We start from the raw sequence: 12777 nt of genomic DNA, 5'->3' as shown, positions 1-12777 counted from the left end.
CATGGTACCTCCACCCTGATTCATACAGCATTGGGGATGATTACGCCCAGTCTGCATGTGCCAAGGGGGCTCTGAGCCCAGCACCACCCGGTCAGGGGTGCAAGAACCTCTCTTGTGCAGAGGTGAGAGCAGCCGTGTGGCCACAGGCAAGGTGGAATGCTCCTCTCTCTTGACTATAGCTAACCCCTGCCCTGTGTGCAGGGTACTGGGACAGGAGGAGCCCCGAAGGGCCTGGGAGCCCCCGCTTTGCCCTCTGTTGCCCACTGCTGCAGCTGGATTAAGCACAGTTGGCAGTGGGAAAACAAACAGCAGAGATGCAGATCACTGGTATGGCCCCAGCGCTTTATGCCAGCCCCTCTCCCCCTTGGCTGAGACTGGAATATGTGGGTCCTGGCTCACTTACCCTGGAGAGAGAACTGAGGGCGTAAGGGACTGACTAGTTGTGATACACGAGCCTGCACCTGAACAGGCATGAGCCAGATAAACAAGAGTGCAGGTAACAGGAGGAAAGACTCCAGCTCCAGACCAGTCTCCTCCTGGAGGGCAGGGGAATGACAGTTCTGGGGCTTTGTGAGTAGTGGCTTCCTCTGAAAGCTCAGACGCAGGATGCTCTCGGGCAGTAGTGACTTTGTTCCCCCAATCCTGAGCCCTAATGCCAAGGATGGGGGCCAGAGGTGGCACTAGGGCTTGTGCTGCCCTTGATGGACTAGCCAGCGTCCATCCCCTACCAGCCCAGCGGCGTCACCCAGATAAACAGTCACTGATGGTTTGCTGCCCCCAATATTATGTTGTCCCAAACCACCTTACCTGTTGCCTCCTATACGGGGAATCTGGGCCCTGATAGGACCCACAGGATTGGTAATTCTCTTTAGGTAAATAAGATGTGTGGTGTCAGTACCAAGAGTCACGGAGAAAACACCCACTCCCCTCCCATGCCTTGCATACGGTCCCTCTGCTAACTTGGCTTTGTCCATGTCGATATTCAGAGCAGCAGCCAGGCCTGAGCTGTCAATCTGTGTGTTCTTTAGCTGAGTGGCTCTGACCCAGCCCTCCTAAAGCGGGAGTCAAGGGGAGCTAGGGTGTTCAGCACCTCTGAAAATCAGACCACTTATTCGGGTCCCTCAATACGGATTTAGGCCCTACATTTTAGGCAGCTAAATTTGAGAAAATTGCCCAGAGGTTCAATTTCTGGCTGTTCCACTGTCTCACTATGTAACCTTCACCTCTCTGTGCCTGTCTGCCTGTCTCACCGACTGTGAGGGGGAATAGGGTTGTGTCGGTAAGTTGTGGTGGAGATTAAAAGCCCCGTAGAAATGCCTGATACAATCTAATGTGTCTATTGTTCATAAGCAGAACATGCACCACTCAGCTTCCTTCTGGCTAGAACATTTATCCTCTCATTGTGTTTCTACAATCACAAGTCTGAGAACAATATGCAAAGGGGCGAACTTGCAGACCTAAATTATGGTTTTCTCCTTCATCATCTGGGACATGGACTCCCACTGGGACATCCCCATCCATTACCATATAAATTAAAATTACCAGGGGGAGCAGGATTGCTGCTTCCATAAAGTTTTACTCAAGAAAAACTCTTGCAGCAAAATCTCCCATTGCCATTTCCAAAAAGACAGCTGGCTGCGATCTGTGTCTTAATGAGGCTGAACTTTAAAGTGAAAATTCTCTGCTTGAGTCCTTTAACGTGGAGTTCTCATTAACTCCACCTGTAATGAAGGCACAGTGTCCCATGGGCAGCAGGAATTGTATTTGTCTCACACAGTCCTGTCACTCTCCTGCTTTCAACCGCAGAAGTAAATAAAAGATGATTTACCACTGATACATGCGAGCCTATTACAGAAAACAAAATGATTATGTGGAAGTTTCCTTTAATGAATCTCCGATGACGGAAAGGCTCTGTGCTCCACTCTCCAGCTGGGGTATTTTTCATTGCGGATGGCTTGATCCTGTAGGTTCCATGTTTTACCCGTTAGTTACTGATTGTTAAGTGTGATGTGAGCGCTAAGGATTATTTTGATTGTTCTCCATAACAACACCGGTTACAATAGCAAATTTATTCCCTGCAAACCGGACAATTGTCATTTCATGGTGTCCCCAACCTAACCTCTGTGGAGTGACTCCATTTGTGGGGGAAAGTATGTGGCTCCCTGTTCCTTATAGGAACCCCCTGTTTCCCTAAACTTGAACTCCACCAGCTTGGAAACCAGATACCTTTGTTACCCTCTGCAATGTGATTAGATGTGCACATAGTGGAGTGTGTTATGTGTCCTCTAGAGGCAGCTACAATTATATTTCTTAGCACAGGAAATCCCAACAGGACTACAGCAGCCACAATCCATGCAAGAAGTTAGGTGAGTCTGTGGTTTGAAGAGTGAAAATTAGAGCATGGGGCACTGTTAGTTACAAGTCTCAAATGTTCTGTCTTTCCTTATTAGTCGTGAACTCCACATGTCTACATTATGTCACGTCAACCGTCCACACTAGTTAGCCAGCCACACCGTGATCAGTCTCTGGCCTCCTTAATGAGTCTGAAAGGATGCTACAGAGTGACCTAAATGTCTCACACTTAGAAGCTAAGCACGCTGCTTTTGCAGTGCTCCCCAGGCCCTTCTAAGGGAGGACAGGGGAGCAGGAGGGGGCCAACAAAGCCCCTGGCCTGAGGGGAGGGGTACAAGGGAGAGAACACAACCCCCCTGGTAGGGGTAGAATGGGGAAACTAGGTGAGGGGTGAAGAGGGGCAGAGGGCAGAATCAAGGGCACAAAGAGCCCCTGGCATGGGGGGGCAGAATGGGGGATGGTGGTGTAGGGTAGGGGGACATGGGGGACACACAGCGCTCCTGGCATATGACAGAGGGGGGAACGGAGGGACACAGAGACCCTGGCAAGGGGAGGTAATATGGTGGGGGTTGCAAGGAGTCCCTGCAATGGGGGCCTGGGACCAAGACACACATGGAGCTTGTGGAGCGGAATGAATGGAGCCCCTGATACGTGCATTGGGCTCAGCCCGTGTGTGATAATAATAAACATCTTTCATCTCAAACCAAAGCACAAGGACCCACTTCCGTGGCACAGGCCTGCAGCTCCCTCTGGGGTGAAACTCATCCGGCAGCAGGATCTGAATAGCACCCACCCTCCCCGCCCCATTGTTACCCATCAATCCAGTCGCAGGCCCCAGATGCTGTCTGACCTTCCCCACAGAAACCCGAGGTCAGGCCCCAGCGGCCACCCGGGCTGGATGGGGGAGGGGCAGGGCCAACCGGACCAGGGGTGGGTGGGGGTGGGCTCTGGGGGGAGGGAAGGGGGGGTCTCAGAGGGGGGGGGCGCACAGGGGATTGTCCCAGGGGTAGGGGGCGGGGCCAGGGGCACATTTGCCCTATAGGGTTTTCCCAGCAGTAACTTGAGGGAAGCCCCGCCCACACCACGAGCCCCGCCCAGATAGGCATAAACCCCGCCCACATTCAAATGTACCAAGCCCCGCCCCGTTTCCCGGAAGCGGCGCCGCTTAGCCCCGCCCCCTGGAGGGACCGGCGGCGGCGGCGCTTCCGGGAAGATGGCGGCGGGCGAGGCTGCGGCTGAGGCTGCGGAGCGGCCCCGCTAGCGGCGGCGCCGGGCCATGGAGGCGGAGGGCGGGGCGCTGGGCCCCGGGGAGCGCTGGGCCCCGGTGGGGGCGGTGGCGGAGGCGGACGAGGCGGAGGCCGGGGAGCCGGGCTCGGGGCCGGGCTCGCCGGGGGGCTCGCCCCGCTCGCTGCCGCGGCTCCGCGCCGAGCGCCGCCGCCTGCACGGGGCCCTGCTGGCGCTGGTCTCGCACTTCGCCCAGGTGCAGTTCCGGCTCCGCCAGGTGGCGCGGGCCGGGCCCGCCGAGCAGCAGCGGCTCCTGCGCGACCTGGAGGACTTCGCCTTCCGCGGCTGCCCGGCCGCGCTGGGGGACGGGCTCGGGGAGGCCCCGGTGAGTGCGGCCGGGCGGGCCCAGGGGCTCGCTGCGCCCTGGGGTGACAGCTGGGCAGGGACCGAGCAGGAGTTCAGCCCTGTCCCCCCGGTCAGTGTACAGCCAGGCTTTGGTGTTTCCCTCCCCAGCTGGTGTGTGACACCCCCACAGACTGCGGGTGTGTGTGTGTGTCTGACTGGCTACACACACTCACACTCACTCACACACACACACACACACACACCACCAACCACAGGCGTAAAGTCACCCGAAATGGCTCTTTCCGCTAACCTCCCTCAGTTAGGCCTTGGCGATTTCTCTCTGAACAGCTGTGTCCCTCCAGGTGACTGGAGTTCTTTAGATTAGAACAGGGGGTGGACTTACTCCAGTGACACACACTTTTTCCGTCCGCTACAGGGGCATAGCCGTAACTGTGCCGTTGTAGCACAGATCCCCGCGGAAGGAGTGATCCCGATGGCCCTTCTCAGAGGAGAAAGATACAGGGGAGAATTCAGTGACATTCAGAATCACTGTTTTCTGTCACGCTGCCTAGTGCTTCTAGCTTTCACGCTCTGCTTTATTGAGCGTGTTATTCTCGTGAGTCATGGCTGCTAGGTACACCATTGTCACACCCTACAGAAGTGGAATGGCACTGCTTGCAGTATATGACTTTCGGAACAGGGAACTGATTCAAGGTCAAAAGACCCAAAATCCAGAACTGACTTTATAAAATGGTTTAATCCAACCTATGTGCATGGGGCTAGACTGTTAATGCCCATGCTCTGGACTAGTCTGTCCTTGGTCTATAAAGTACTGTTTAACTTAGGTGCAACCATAGTTAGACTCAGCTGCAGAGTTTTCTTAAACTTGGTGGTTTCACAGTGTGCACAGCAGCTTAATATGAAAGTTCACTTTTGAACCTCAGCCATGAAATGCCCAGTTAAAATGAGATGGTACGAGTGTGTCCAGCAATAGCCATGTGAAGGAAGCTGAAGTGATACTGCACTTCTTTGGGGCTGCGTCAGGGTGCTGAGCCTAGCCAGTGCCCTTGCGAGCAGCTCATGGGGAAGCCCTGTGCAAGGGGCCAGCTCACGCTGGAGAAGAGGGTGAGAGGGACAGGGAGGTTAATTGGGAATGTTGCTGCCTTTTTGCACATGGGAAATCTGGATGATTGCCATTTCCTTTTTTGTAATGTTACTAAAACCTGCTTCGCAGCTATTACATCACCAAAACCAGCAGGGCAGGGACTTCGAGCTACTCACAGAAGCAAAGAAGCTTCAGCTGTACCCTCATTGGACATTCTGCTACTTTGCAATTAATCGGTTTTAAATAAGATACTGTTACAAGGCTTTCAGTCCCACTCCAGTCTCGTACACCAAACCTATGTCCAGTGGCAATTTCCTTCCCATCTGCAGTTTTCAAATGCTCCAATTTAACCTTGCTTGTTTACTGCCCTGTGCCAGCAGTGGTGAGGACAGTGAGCAGAATGAATTCTGGCTCTTGGCTGAACTCTCTTGCTCTCTCTCATTCTGCCTGTAGGCATTAGTACTGCTTGCAAAGTCTAGATTGAAGTCAGGGCAGTTCTAATACTTGCTTGGGACATTTATTATCCTTGATTTTCATGCAGGAGCAGGGATGGGGTTTGTGGTCTTGGTACTTAATTGACTTTGTGTGTAATTCAGAAGGATCCCAAATGTCTGAGATAATGAGGTTTTATTTAAATAAATAAAATTTCAGCTACTTTATTTGGGGGGAAAAAACCCAAACCCAAATCTAATTTAGAATGTAATTGAATATTTCTGCTGTTTATTCCCATGCTTAATACCTGGAGGCCTTGGTAAGTGCCACTTTCAATATAAATCTACCTTTTGATTGAGGAAATAATGGGTTGCATTTGTTTCACTTATGTACAGTTTGAGTGCATTATCCCGAAAACCTATTCTTGAAATCCCCTTCAGGTTATACCAAGATAAAGTTCCATGCAGTTTGTGATTTGTAATATGTTCTAGGAAAGATCTGGGGGCTGAAACTGGGGTAGCCTTCTGTGGTTGGCAAAGCACATGCACACCTAATGCAGCTGTATCCAAAAGCAATGCCCAGACCTCTTGTCTTTTTGGAGCCCAGCACTTACCATGAGAGAGCTAAATAAGGATTTTGTACAATGTTAATGTATACATTAGCCGTGACTCTTCTCTGTTATGTAGGGCATGGTGTCAGGTTGCCGCTTCACTCTGAGATGTGTAAGAACTCCAGAAGTTGCTATGAGACATGATCATCATCTGGCTGCTTACAACAAAATTCTCTACTTGCTGAGGTTTCTAACTAGTGAGACTAGAGTAGGGGGTGCAAGACGCCTGCAGAAATGCTTCTTTTGTATAGTGGTGACTGGGCTGGAATTTCTTCTCATTGAAAGCCTGCAGCCTTTGTCAGTGAGGGTGCCCAGAACTCGCTAGTGGCATAGGCTGTAAGGTTAACTTCCAAACATCCCTGGCGTAACAATCCTATCTCCAGGGCCTTGGCTACAAGTGGGGTGTTCAATTTCTTTTCCAATAAACTCATTTCAGGGTGAGCGGGAGAATCAGGAGCGAATCGAGGCCCGGAAGGAGAAGCAGCGAGAGCTAATCATGCAGCTCAAAACGCAGCTAGACGACTTGGAGACCTTCGCTTACCAAGAGGGCAGCTATGATTCCCTGCCCCAGTCCATGGTCATGGAAAGACAGCGGGTAAGGCCTACGGATCCTCTGCCAGTGCCCTTTCTTAACACCAGCTAGTGCCTCTCTCAGAACACTAGCGTGTGGCCAGTGCTGATTCAGGCAGCCGTAATCCAACATCTTAAGTCTGCATCCATGAATATAATCCATAGGGACTGCTTCAATTTACTGTTAGTGGATATAATAAAGTCTGGACTGGCTTCACCCCAAAATAATTAGTGGGTAAGTGAAAGCAGCATTCTGGCTCCGCAGGTGGGAGGGCCACGTGAGGTCATGCCACTCATTATGGGTAACGTTCTGCAGGTGATTATAGAGGAGTTAATAAAGAAGCTGGATATGAACCTGAATGAGGACATTGCATCGCTGTCCCCAGAGGAGCTGCGGCAGCAGGTGGATGTGGCTGTTGCCCAGATTGTCAATCCTGCAAGGGTGAAGGAGCAGCTGGTGGAACAGCTGAAGACACAAATACGGGACCTGGAGATGTTCATCAACTTCATTCAGGGTCAGTGCTGGGTTTTGCTTAGACAATCAGGAGAGCGGCTCATTGGTGCAGCAGGGGCATCTAGGGTATAGCATGGCTTGAATTAGTGAGAAGAAGGATGCAGACCTCAATGGGGCAGAATCTGGGCACAGAGTAGCACAGACCTCTCCGTGGCGAGGTGATAGTGTGTGGAGAACCTGGGACACTGATGGGTGTGATGCTGAGAGGCAGGATGGTCACTCATGTGTAGAGGAATATGAGGCAATACTGACCTACAGTCTGCAATGTGTAGCCTCAATCTTCCAGTTGATGTAGGGATGCAAAATAACAAACTGTTGTCATTGTGGATTTCTCATTCTAGATGAAGTTGGAAGTCCCGGCCAGGTGGAGGATGGACATTGTGAATGTTCAGGCAGAAAGCATGGAAGTGGCCCCTACAAACCAAATGCCAGGCTGCCTCCTGGGAATAACAGAGGTGGGCAATTTACATGTGTTTGGCTCTTGCTGCTTCTCCTTTTGTTGGCCAGCTGGCTTCCCGCCTGCAGGAACTAGTGTCCCATCACTTCCTAAATTCAGTGTTGCTTTTCCCCTGCTAGTGGTGGTTTCCCTTACCCTTTCATTGATCCAGACAATAAGCCAGAAACCTCATGTTTGAACTCTTACCTTTCCCTGTTGGCCCAGTGTGATTGTACAGTGAATGTGCACCAACACGTCACTGAGGGATAGGATCGCACTTTAATTTGGAGCTCACAGAAATGAGGGGCTTCTGATCATTCTCTAGCTGCAGACAAGGTCCTGTGCAGTCTTTCCTGACATGGTGTAGCTTTACCAAACCAGTTCAGTCTTGGCCTGCACCACTCCAGCTGTTCTTGTCCTGGACTCTTCCTCATCAGAAATCGTGGCTGGGGGATCTATTGTTCCTTATAGATGACAATGAGACCACCCACTTCAGAGCTTGATTTGGTCCCAGGTTCTGGAGTGAGCAGGTCAGTTTATTCCCTGAGACAACTAGTTCCTTGCACATCAGCAACTTCCTTCCACAAAAGCTTCTGGCACCCTGTAATTATCCTTCTGATACTGGGAGATCCACAAATCTGTGTCTGAAACACCCTCTCCCCTCACTAGAAATCTTGAAATTCTGCTTTGGTCACTTGTGCCTGCTCAAATAGCATCCGTCGTAGGCTTCATTCTCTGCCACGTGATTTAAGGTGGATAAGGCAGTTTGAGAATGGGACACATGAATATCTGATGTCCCATTTTCCAGTTTGCATGAGTCTCTCTTGAGCAAAGCAGCATGAATCACCCAGCCAGCAGCACCAGAGCAAAAGCATCCCCTAGTAGAGTGGCTGATGAGCTCCCTGTATCTAGGAACAAGCAGAGATAAATCTGATTCTCTAATGACAGCATTTCTCCTTTTCCCTAACCAACCAGTGAACCCAGAGGATGCCAGAAAGATGCGAGAAACAGGCCTGCACCTTATGCGCCGCATGCTTGCTGTGCTGCAGATATTCGCTGTCAGTCAGTTTGGCTGTGCTACTGGTCAGATCCCCCGCACCCTCTGGCAGAAGGACCAGGCCAATAAGGACTATTCTCCCTTAATTAAGAAACTGGAACTGTCTGTAGACCAAGTGAGGCAGCTGGCACTGAAGCACCAGCACCAGGATCACGTGCTCAGCTACTCCGGCATGCAGGATGTCTCCTTAGGAGCGAGAGATGAGCTGACTTTGGCGGTGCGGAAGGAGCTGACCGTTGCTGTACGAGACCTGATGGCTCATGGGCTCTATGCCTCGTCTCAAGGGATGAGCTTGGTGTTGGCACCCATTGCATGCCTGATTCCTGCATTTACCTCGTCGCCACAGACCATGCACCCCTGGGAACTCTTTGTGAAGTATTACAACACCAAGAACGGCCGTGCCTTCGTGGAGTCCCCAGCGCGCAAGCTCTCCCAGTCTTTTGCCCTTCCCGTGACGGGGGGCATCACTGTTACCCCCAAGCAGAGCCTGTTGACGGCTATTCACACTGTCCTCACAGAGCATGATCCATTCAAGCGCAGTGCAGACTCTGAACTGAAAGCCCTGGTGTGCATGGCATTAAATGAACAGCGTCTGGTCTCCTGGGTGAATCTGATCTGCAAATCTGGGGCTCTGGTACAGTCTCACTATCAGCCCTGGAGCTACATGGCCAACACAGGCTTTGAGAGTGCACTCAACATTCTCAGCCGCCTGAGCAACTTAAAGTTCAACCTTCCTGTTGACCTGGCTGTCCGGCAGCTGAAAAACATCAGAGATGCTTTTTGATGTGTCCTTTCTAGATCAGCCCCCTTTCCCCAGAAGGAATGTATTAACGTCCTAGCTTAGAGCAGGAGCATTGTTTATGACCAAACTTGTCCCCTTTGAAGCTGATTGTGGCTATTAGGGTAGCAGGTTAGTGTCTTGACACTGGAAGCCTCCCTTCCAAGACTGCCTGTGAGGAAATGCTGCCGATGTTTGGGCTGTGCGCTACCTCACCCAGGCCTATGCTAATGCAGCTATCAACAGAGCTGCGGCACCCCATCGGTTGGTGCCTTGCCTCTGTCACATGCATTAGGAGTGAACCACTGTCTGAAATGCAATAAAAAGGGCCTGGTTTTACAGCCAGTGCATCGGAGCAGCTCCTCTGGAGTTCAGTGGCAGCGGCTCCTATGCTGTGGCTGCATGGTCAGCCCCCAGAATTTTTAGTCTAAAAGATGTCACTTGTGGCATTTTGCTGTTTCACACAGAGCTGTGTGAGGCTTTTTGACAGATACATCTTCTGCTGCTTAGGCTTGATGTAACATGCCCAGTGGCGGAGTCCGACATCCCTCTCCCATGTTTATGTAGATTTTGAATGTACAGGAGGCTGGGAACAGTTTCTGCTCTGAGCTATAGGTGCCTGTTGGTTTGCATCTTGAAGGATTAGTGGCTGCAGAGATCCAGACATCGACAGATTCTTTGGACTATGTGGTGACAGGTGACTGGATTGAGCATTCAGGTGCATTGTGTAAGACTCTCAGCTCCCTCGTGGAGTTTTGGTCAAAGCCCTGAACACTGTCAGGCCAGGGTTTTATTGCAGATGCATTGGTTTAACAACTGTAAACAAATATTCCCTTTTCCAGTTACTGTGTTTAACTTGAGTTAATTATTAGCCCCTGTGCTGCAAGAACAGTTGCTCATATGGCTCCTTGTAGAAAATACAGATGTCTAATATTCTCATGTAATTCCTGAAAGCACTTCTGTGGTCAGTATCTCTTGGCCAGCAACTTTCTACATCGAGTGTATTTGATTATTGTGTAATTGAGCATTTTCTGCTGGTCTGAGGGCAAAGCTTCCTGCACTGGTTACAGGTAGGTCTGCAGTCAAATCAGTCAGCGCTGTTGAAGTAGTAATCAATCCACATGGCATTTAGGCTGCATGAGAAAAATCACTTCTGGCATCAAAAGAGAACTGAGGGTTTGACTGGAATAGAGCTGAGGAGAGTGGTCTCCTTTGTACGTGCATCAGTGATGCCCTGAGTGGCAGGTAATGGATTTATATTGGAAACAGTAGTGCCTCAGTCCGGCATCCTGTTCCCTTCAGCTTCCTGGCAAAACAGCAACATCCTAGTCTTAGGCACATGGGGGATGGGTTGGGAGTGTCCACTCTAATTGTACATTTAGTAGCTAGAAATGGGGCTGTCATGGTAGTTTTTTTTTTTGTTCCCAGTTTCCCCACTGTTCATAGTAGCTCCCTTTGAAGCTTGAAAAGGAATGTTCCCTTACTGCCAGTTCCTCTCAGTTGCACGCACAGTTTGGTGCAGTAGGGTTGTTGGTTTCATCTTATTTCTGTCTAAAAAGCATTGAAGCTATTCTTTGGGAAAACATCTAGAATTTCATAGACTGACACCACAGATTTTGGACATTGAGCACTGGGGCCCATCTGCTCTCACTGAAGTCAGCGACAAAGCTGCCACTAACTTCAGAGAGACCAGAATCTGTGTCGCCCCCACCGACCCCCCCTCACCCCTTAACGGTATTCCTAAAATTATTTGTGTGTTTGGAGCAGAGTGAAATTTATAGAACACTGTAAGGAGGGTTAGTTTTTTGATGAAGAATTAGTGGTTAGTAACACATTCCTCCACATGTTTTTAATGCAGAAATAGTTTACTGAAATATAATGAAAACCAGCAGCAGTGACTCTTACATATGTGGAAACTGTTTTCATGTTGTACCCTTCAGATAGGAAACTGTTTATGTATTTTCAGAGGCTTGTCTAAGGGTGAAAAATTCCAAGCTGATTTATCCAGATAAACTTCTTGTCTTCCTGGACAGCAAATTATAGAATTACCAATGACCAACCACATTAAGATTAGCTGGAGAGGCAAGATTTAATTCAAGAATCATTTCCATGGAACATTCCCCATTCTGGTTTGGCTATTTTTTGTCTGAAATCTGCATGTTTTTGTCAGATCTGTGGCAGTTACAAATAAGTTGACAGTTGACGTGTCTGATTGCTGGAAAGGCTTTTCTGGGGCCCCAAATGGTTCCATAAAGCATCTTGTCTTCAGGTTTTTCTAATTCTTAACTCCCTTTTGTGTTTACAGTGCTATGCTGGAGAAGTTTGTTGTACCCTAGTTGTTCAGATATCTGCTTTATTTTATTTCTGATGTTCATTTTGTTCTGTTTTTAGGTCTGTGCATATGTGCAATAGGATGAATGTATTTGTGTTGTGGAGAGTACAATATCTACTGCTGATAATAAAAGTCATGGTGGTTTGTCTATGTTGTATTACCTACTTGTACATTAATAGATAAACTGTTAACGCACCCTCTCCTTCTTCTAGACTTGGAATCTTCAGTTCATACCTATAGCCGTTACCTTTATAGCTTGCATGCTGCACCATTAGTTAGCAACAGAACAGAATAGGTTAGATCAGGGCATCGTTTGGCACGCGGCTCGCCAGGGTAAGCACCCTGGCGGGCCGGGCCAGTTTATTTACCTACTGATGCGGCAGGTTCGGGGGCGGCGGGAAACGGTGTGGGCGAGCGATGTGCTGGCTGCGGCTTCTTGCCGTCCCCATTGGCCTGGGACGGCGAACCGCGGCCAGTGGGGGCCACATCCGGTCGAACCTGCTGCGTCAGCAGGAAATAAACTGGCCCGGCCCGCCAGGGTGCCAAACGTTGCCGACCCCTGGGTTAGATCATTGGTAACTAAAAACTGGAGTCAGCAAGGACACAAATGGGCACCAGCAGGGTCAGATGATGTCTTAATAGGAAAAAACAAAACTTCTGGAAGATCAAGTGCACCCATTTCTCATATGGGCTGTGGGTGGCGAGGAAGAGGCTACCTTGGCCTTGAGGGCTGGATGTGAAAGGATTGTCAATTTTAAAATTTGGATGGCTGTCTGCTGACAAACGGAAAAAACGTGGAGTGGGGAAAATACTACTTTTCCATTTTGTGTAGGTGAGGGGCAGGGAGCTGCACGTGAAATGTTGGTCTGTCAGGGTCCCTGGTTTGGTTCCCGGCGGTGGTGGTGGTGTGGGGGGGGTTACATGACTGCAGGGGGGAGATAAACGCCTTCAAAAAGGAGATTTTGAGTGGCAGGCTCCGCCCAGTGGCCAAGGGGCTGGGGGCAGCTGTAGCGCCGCGCCCC

The 12777-nt window shown here is 50.2% G+C and overlaps 1 protein-coding gene across 3 annotated transcripts; it reads left to right on the top strand.

The window, feature by feature from the left end:
• Positions 1–3503: 3503 nt before the first annotated feature.
• Positions 3504–11903, top strand: RUNDC1 (RUN domain containing 1). 3 transcript variants are annotated; one of them, XM_065577815.1, is made up of 5 exons: positions 3504–4010; positions 6452–6663; positions 6955–7153; positions 7494–7607; positions 8564–11903. In XM_065577815.1, exons 1-5 carry the CDS (start codon positions 3629–3631, stop codon positions 9427–9429), a joined length of 1773 nt encoding a protein of 590 aa, XP_065433887.1. In that variant the 5' UTR covers positions 3504–3628; the 3' UTR covers positions 9430–11903. The 3 variants fall into 3 exon arrangements, with proteins under 3 accessions (XP_065433887.1, XP_042699940.1, XP_065433886.1); XM_042844006.2 differs by having other exon boundaries at positions 3504–4051; positions 6505–6663; XM_065577814.1 differs by having other exon boundaries at positions 3506–3961; positions 6505–6663.
• Positions 11904–12777: the final 874 nt, after the last annotated feature.

This window comes from Chrysemys picta, chromosome 24, assembly GCF_011386835.1.
Source record: "Chrysemys picta bellii isolate R12L10 chromosome 24, ASM1138683v2, whole genome shotgun sequence".
NCBI lineage: Eukaryota > Metazoa > Chordata > Testudines > Emydidae > Chrysemys > Chrysemys picta.
The sequence above is the reverse complement of the archived record's forward strand: the minus strand, read 5'-3'. Positions and strand labels throughout refer to the sequence as shown.

Coding starts and splice junctions, on each gene's coding strand:
- RUNDC1 (XM_065577815.1), top strand. CDS start 3,629: ATGGAGGCGGAGGGCGGGGCGCTGGGCCCCGGGGAGCGCTGGGCCCCG. Junction 4,011..6,451: donor CGCTGCGCCCTGGGGTGACA/GCTGGGCAGGGA, acceptor TCCTATCTCCAG/GGCCTTGGCTACAAGTGGGG. Junction 6,664..6,954: donor TGGTCATGGAAAGACAGCGG/GTAAGGCCTACG, acceptor AACGTTCTGCAG/GTGATTATAGAGGAGTTAAT.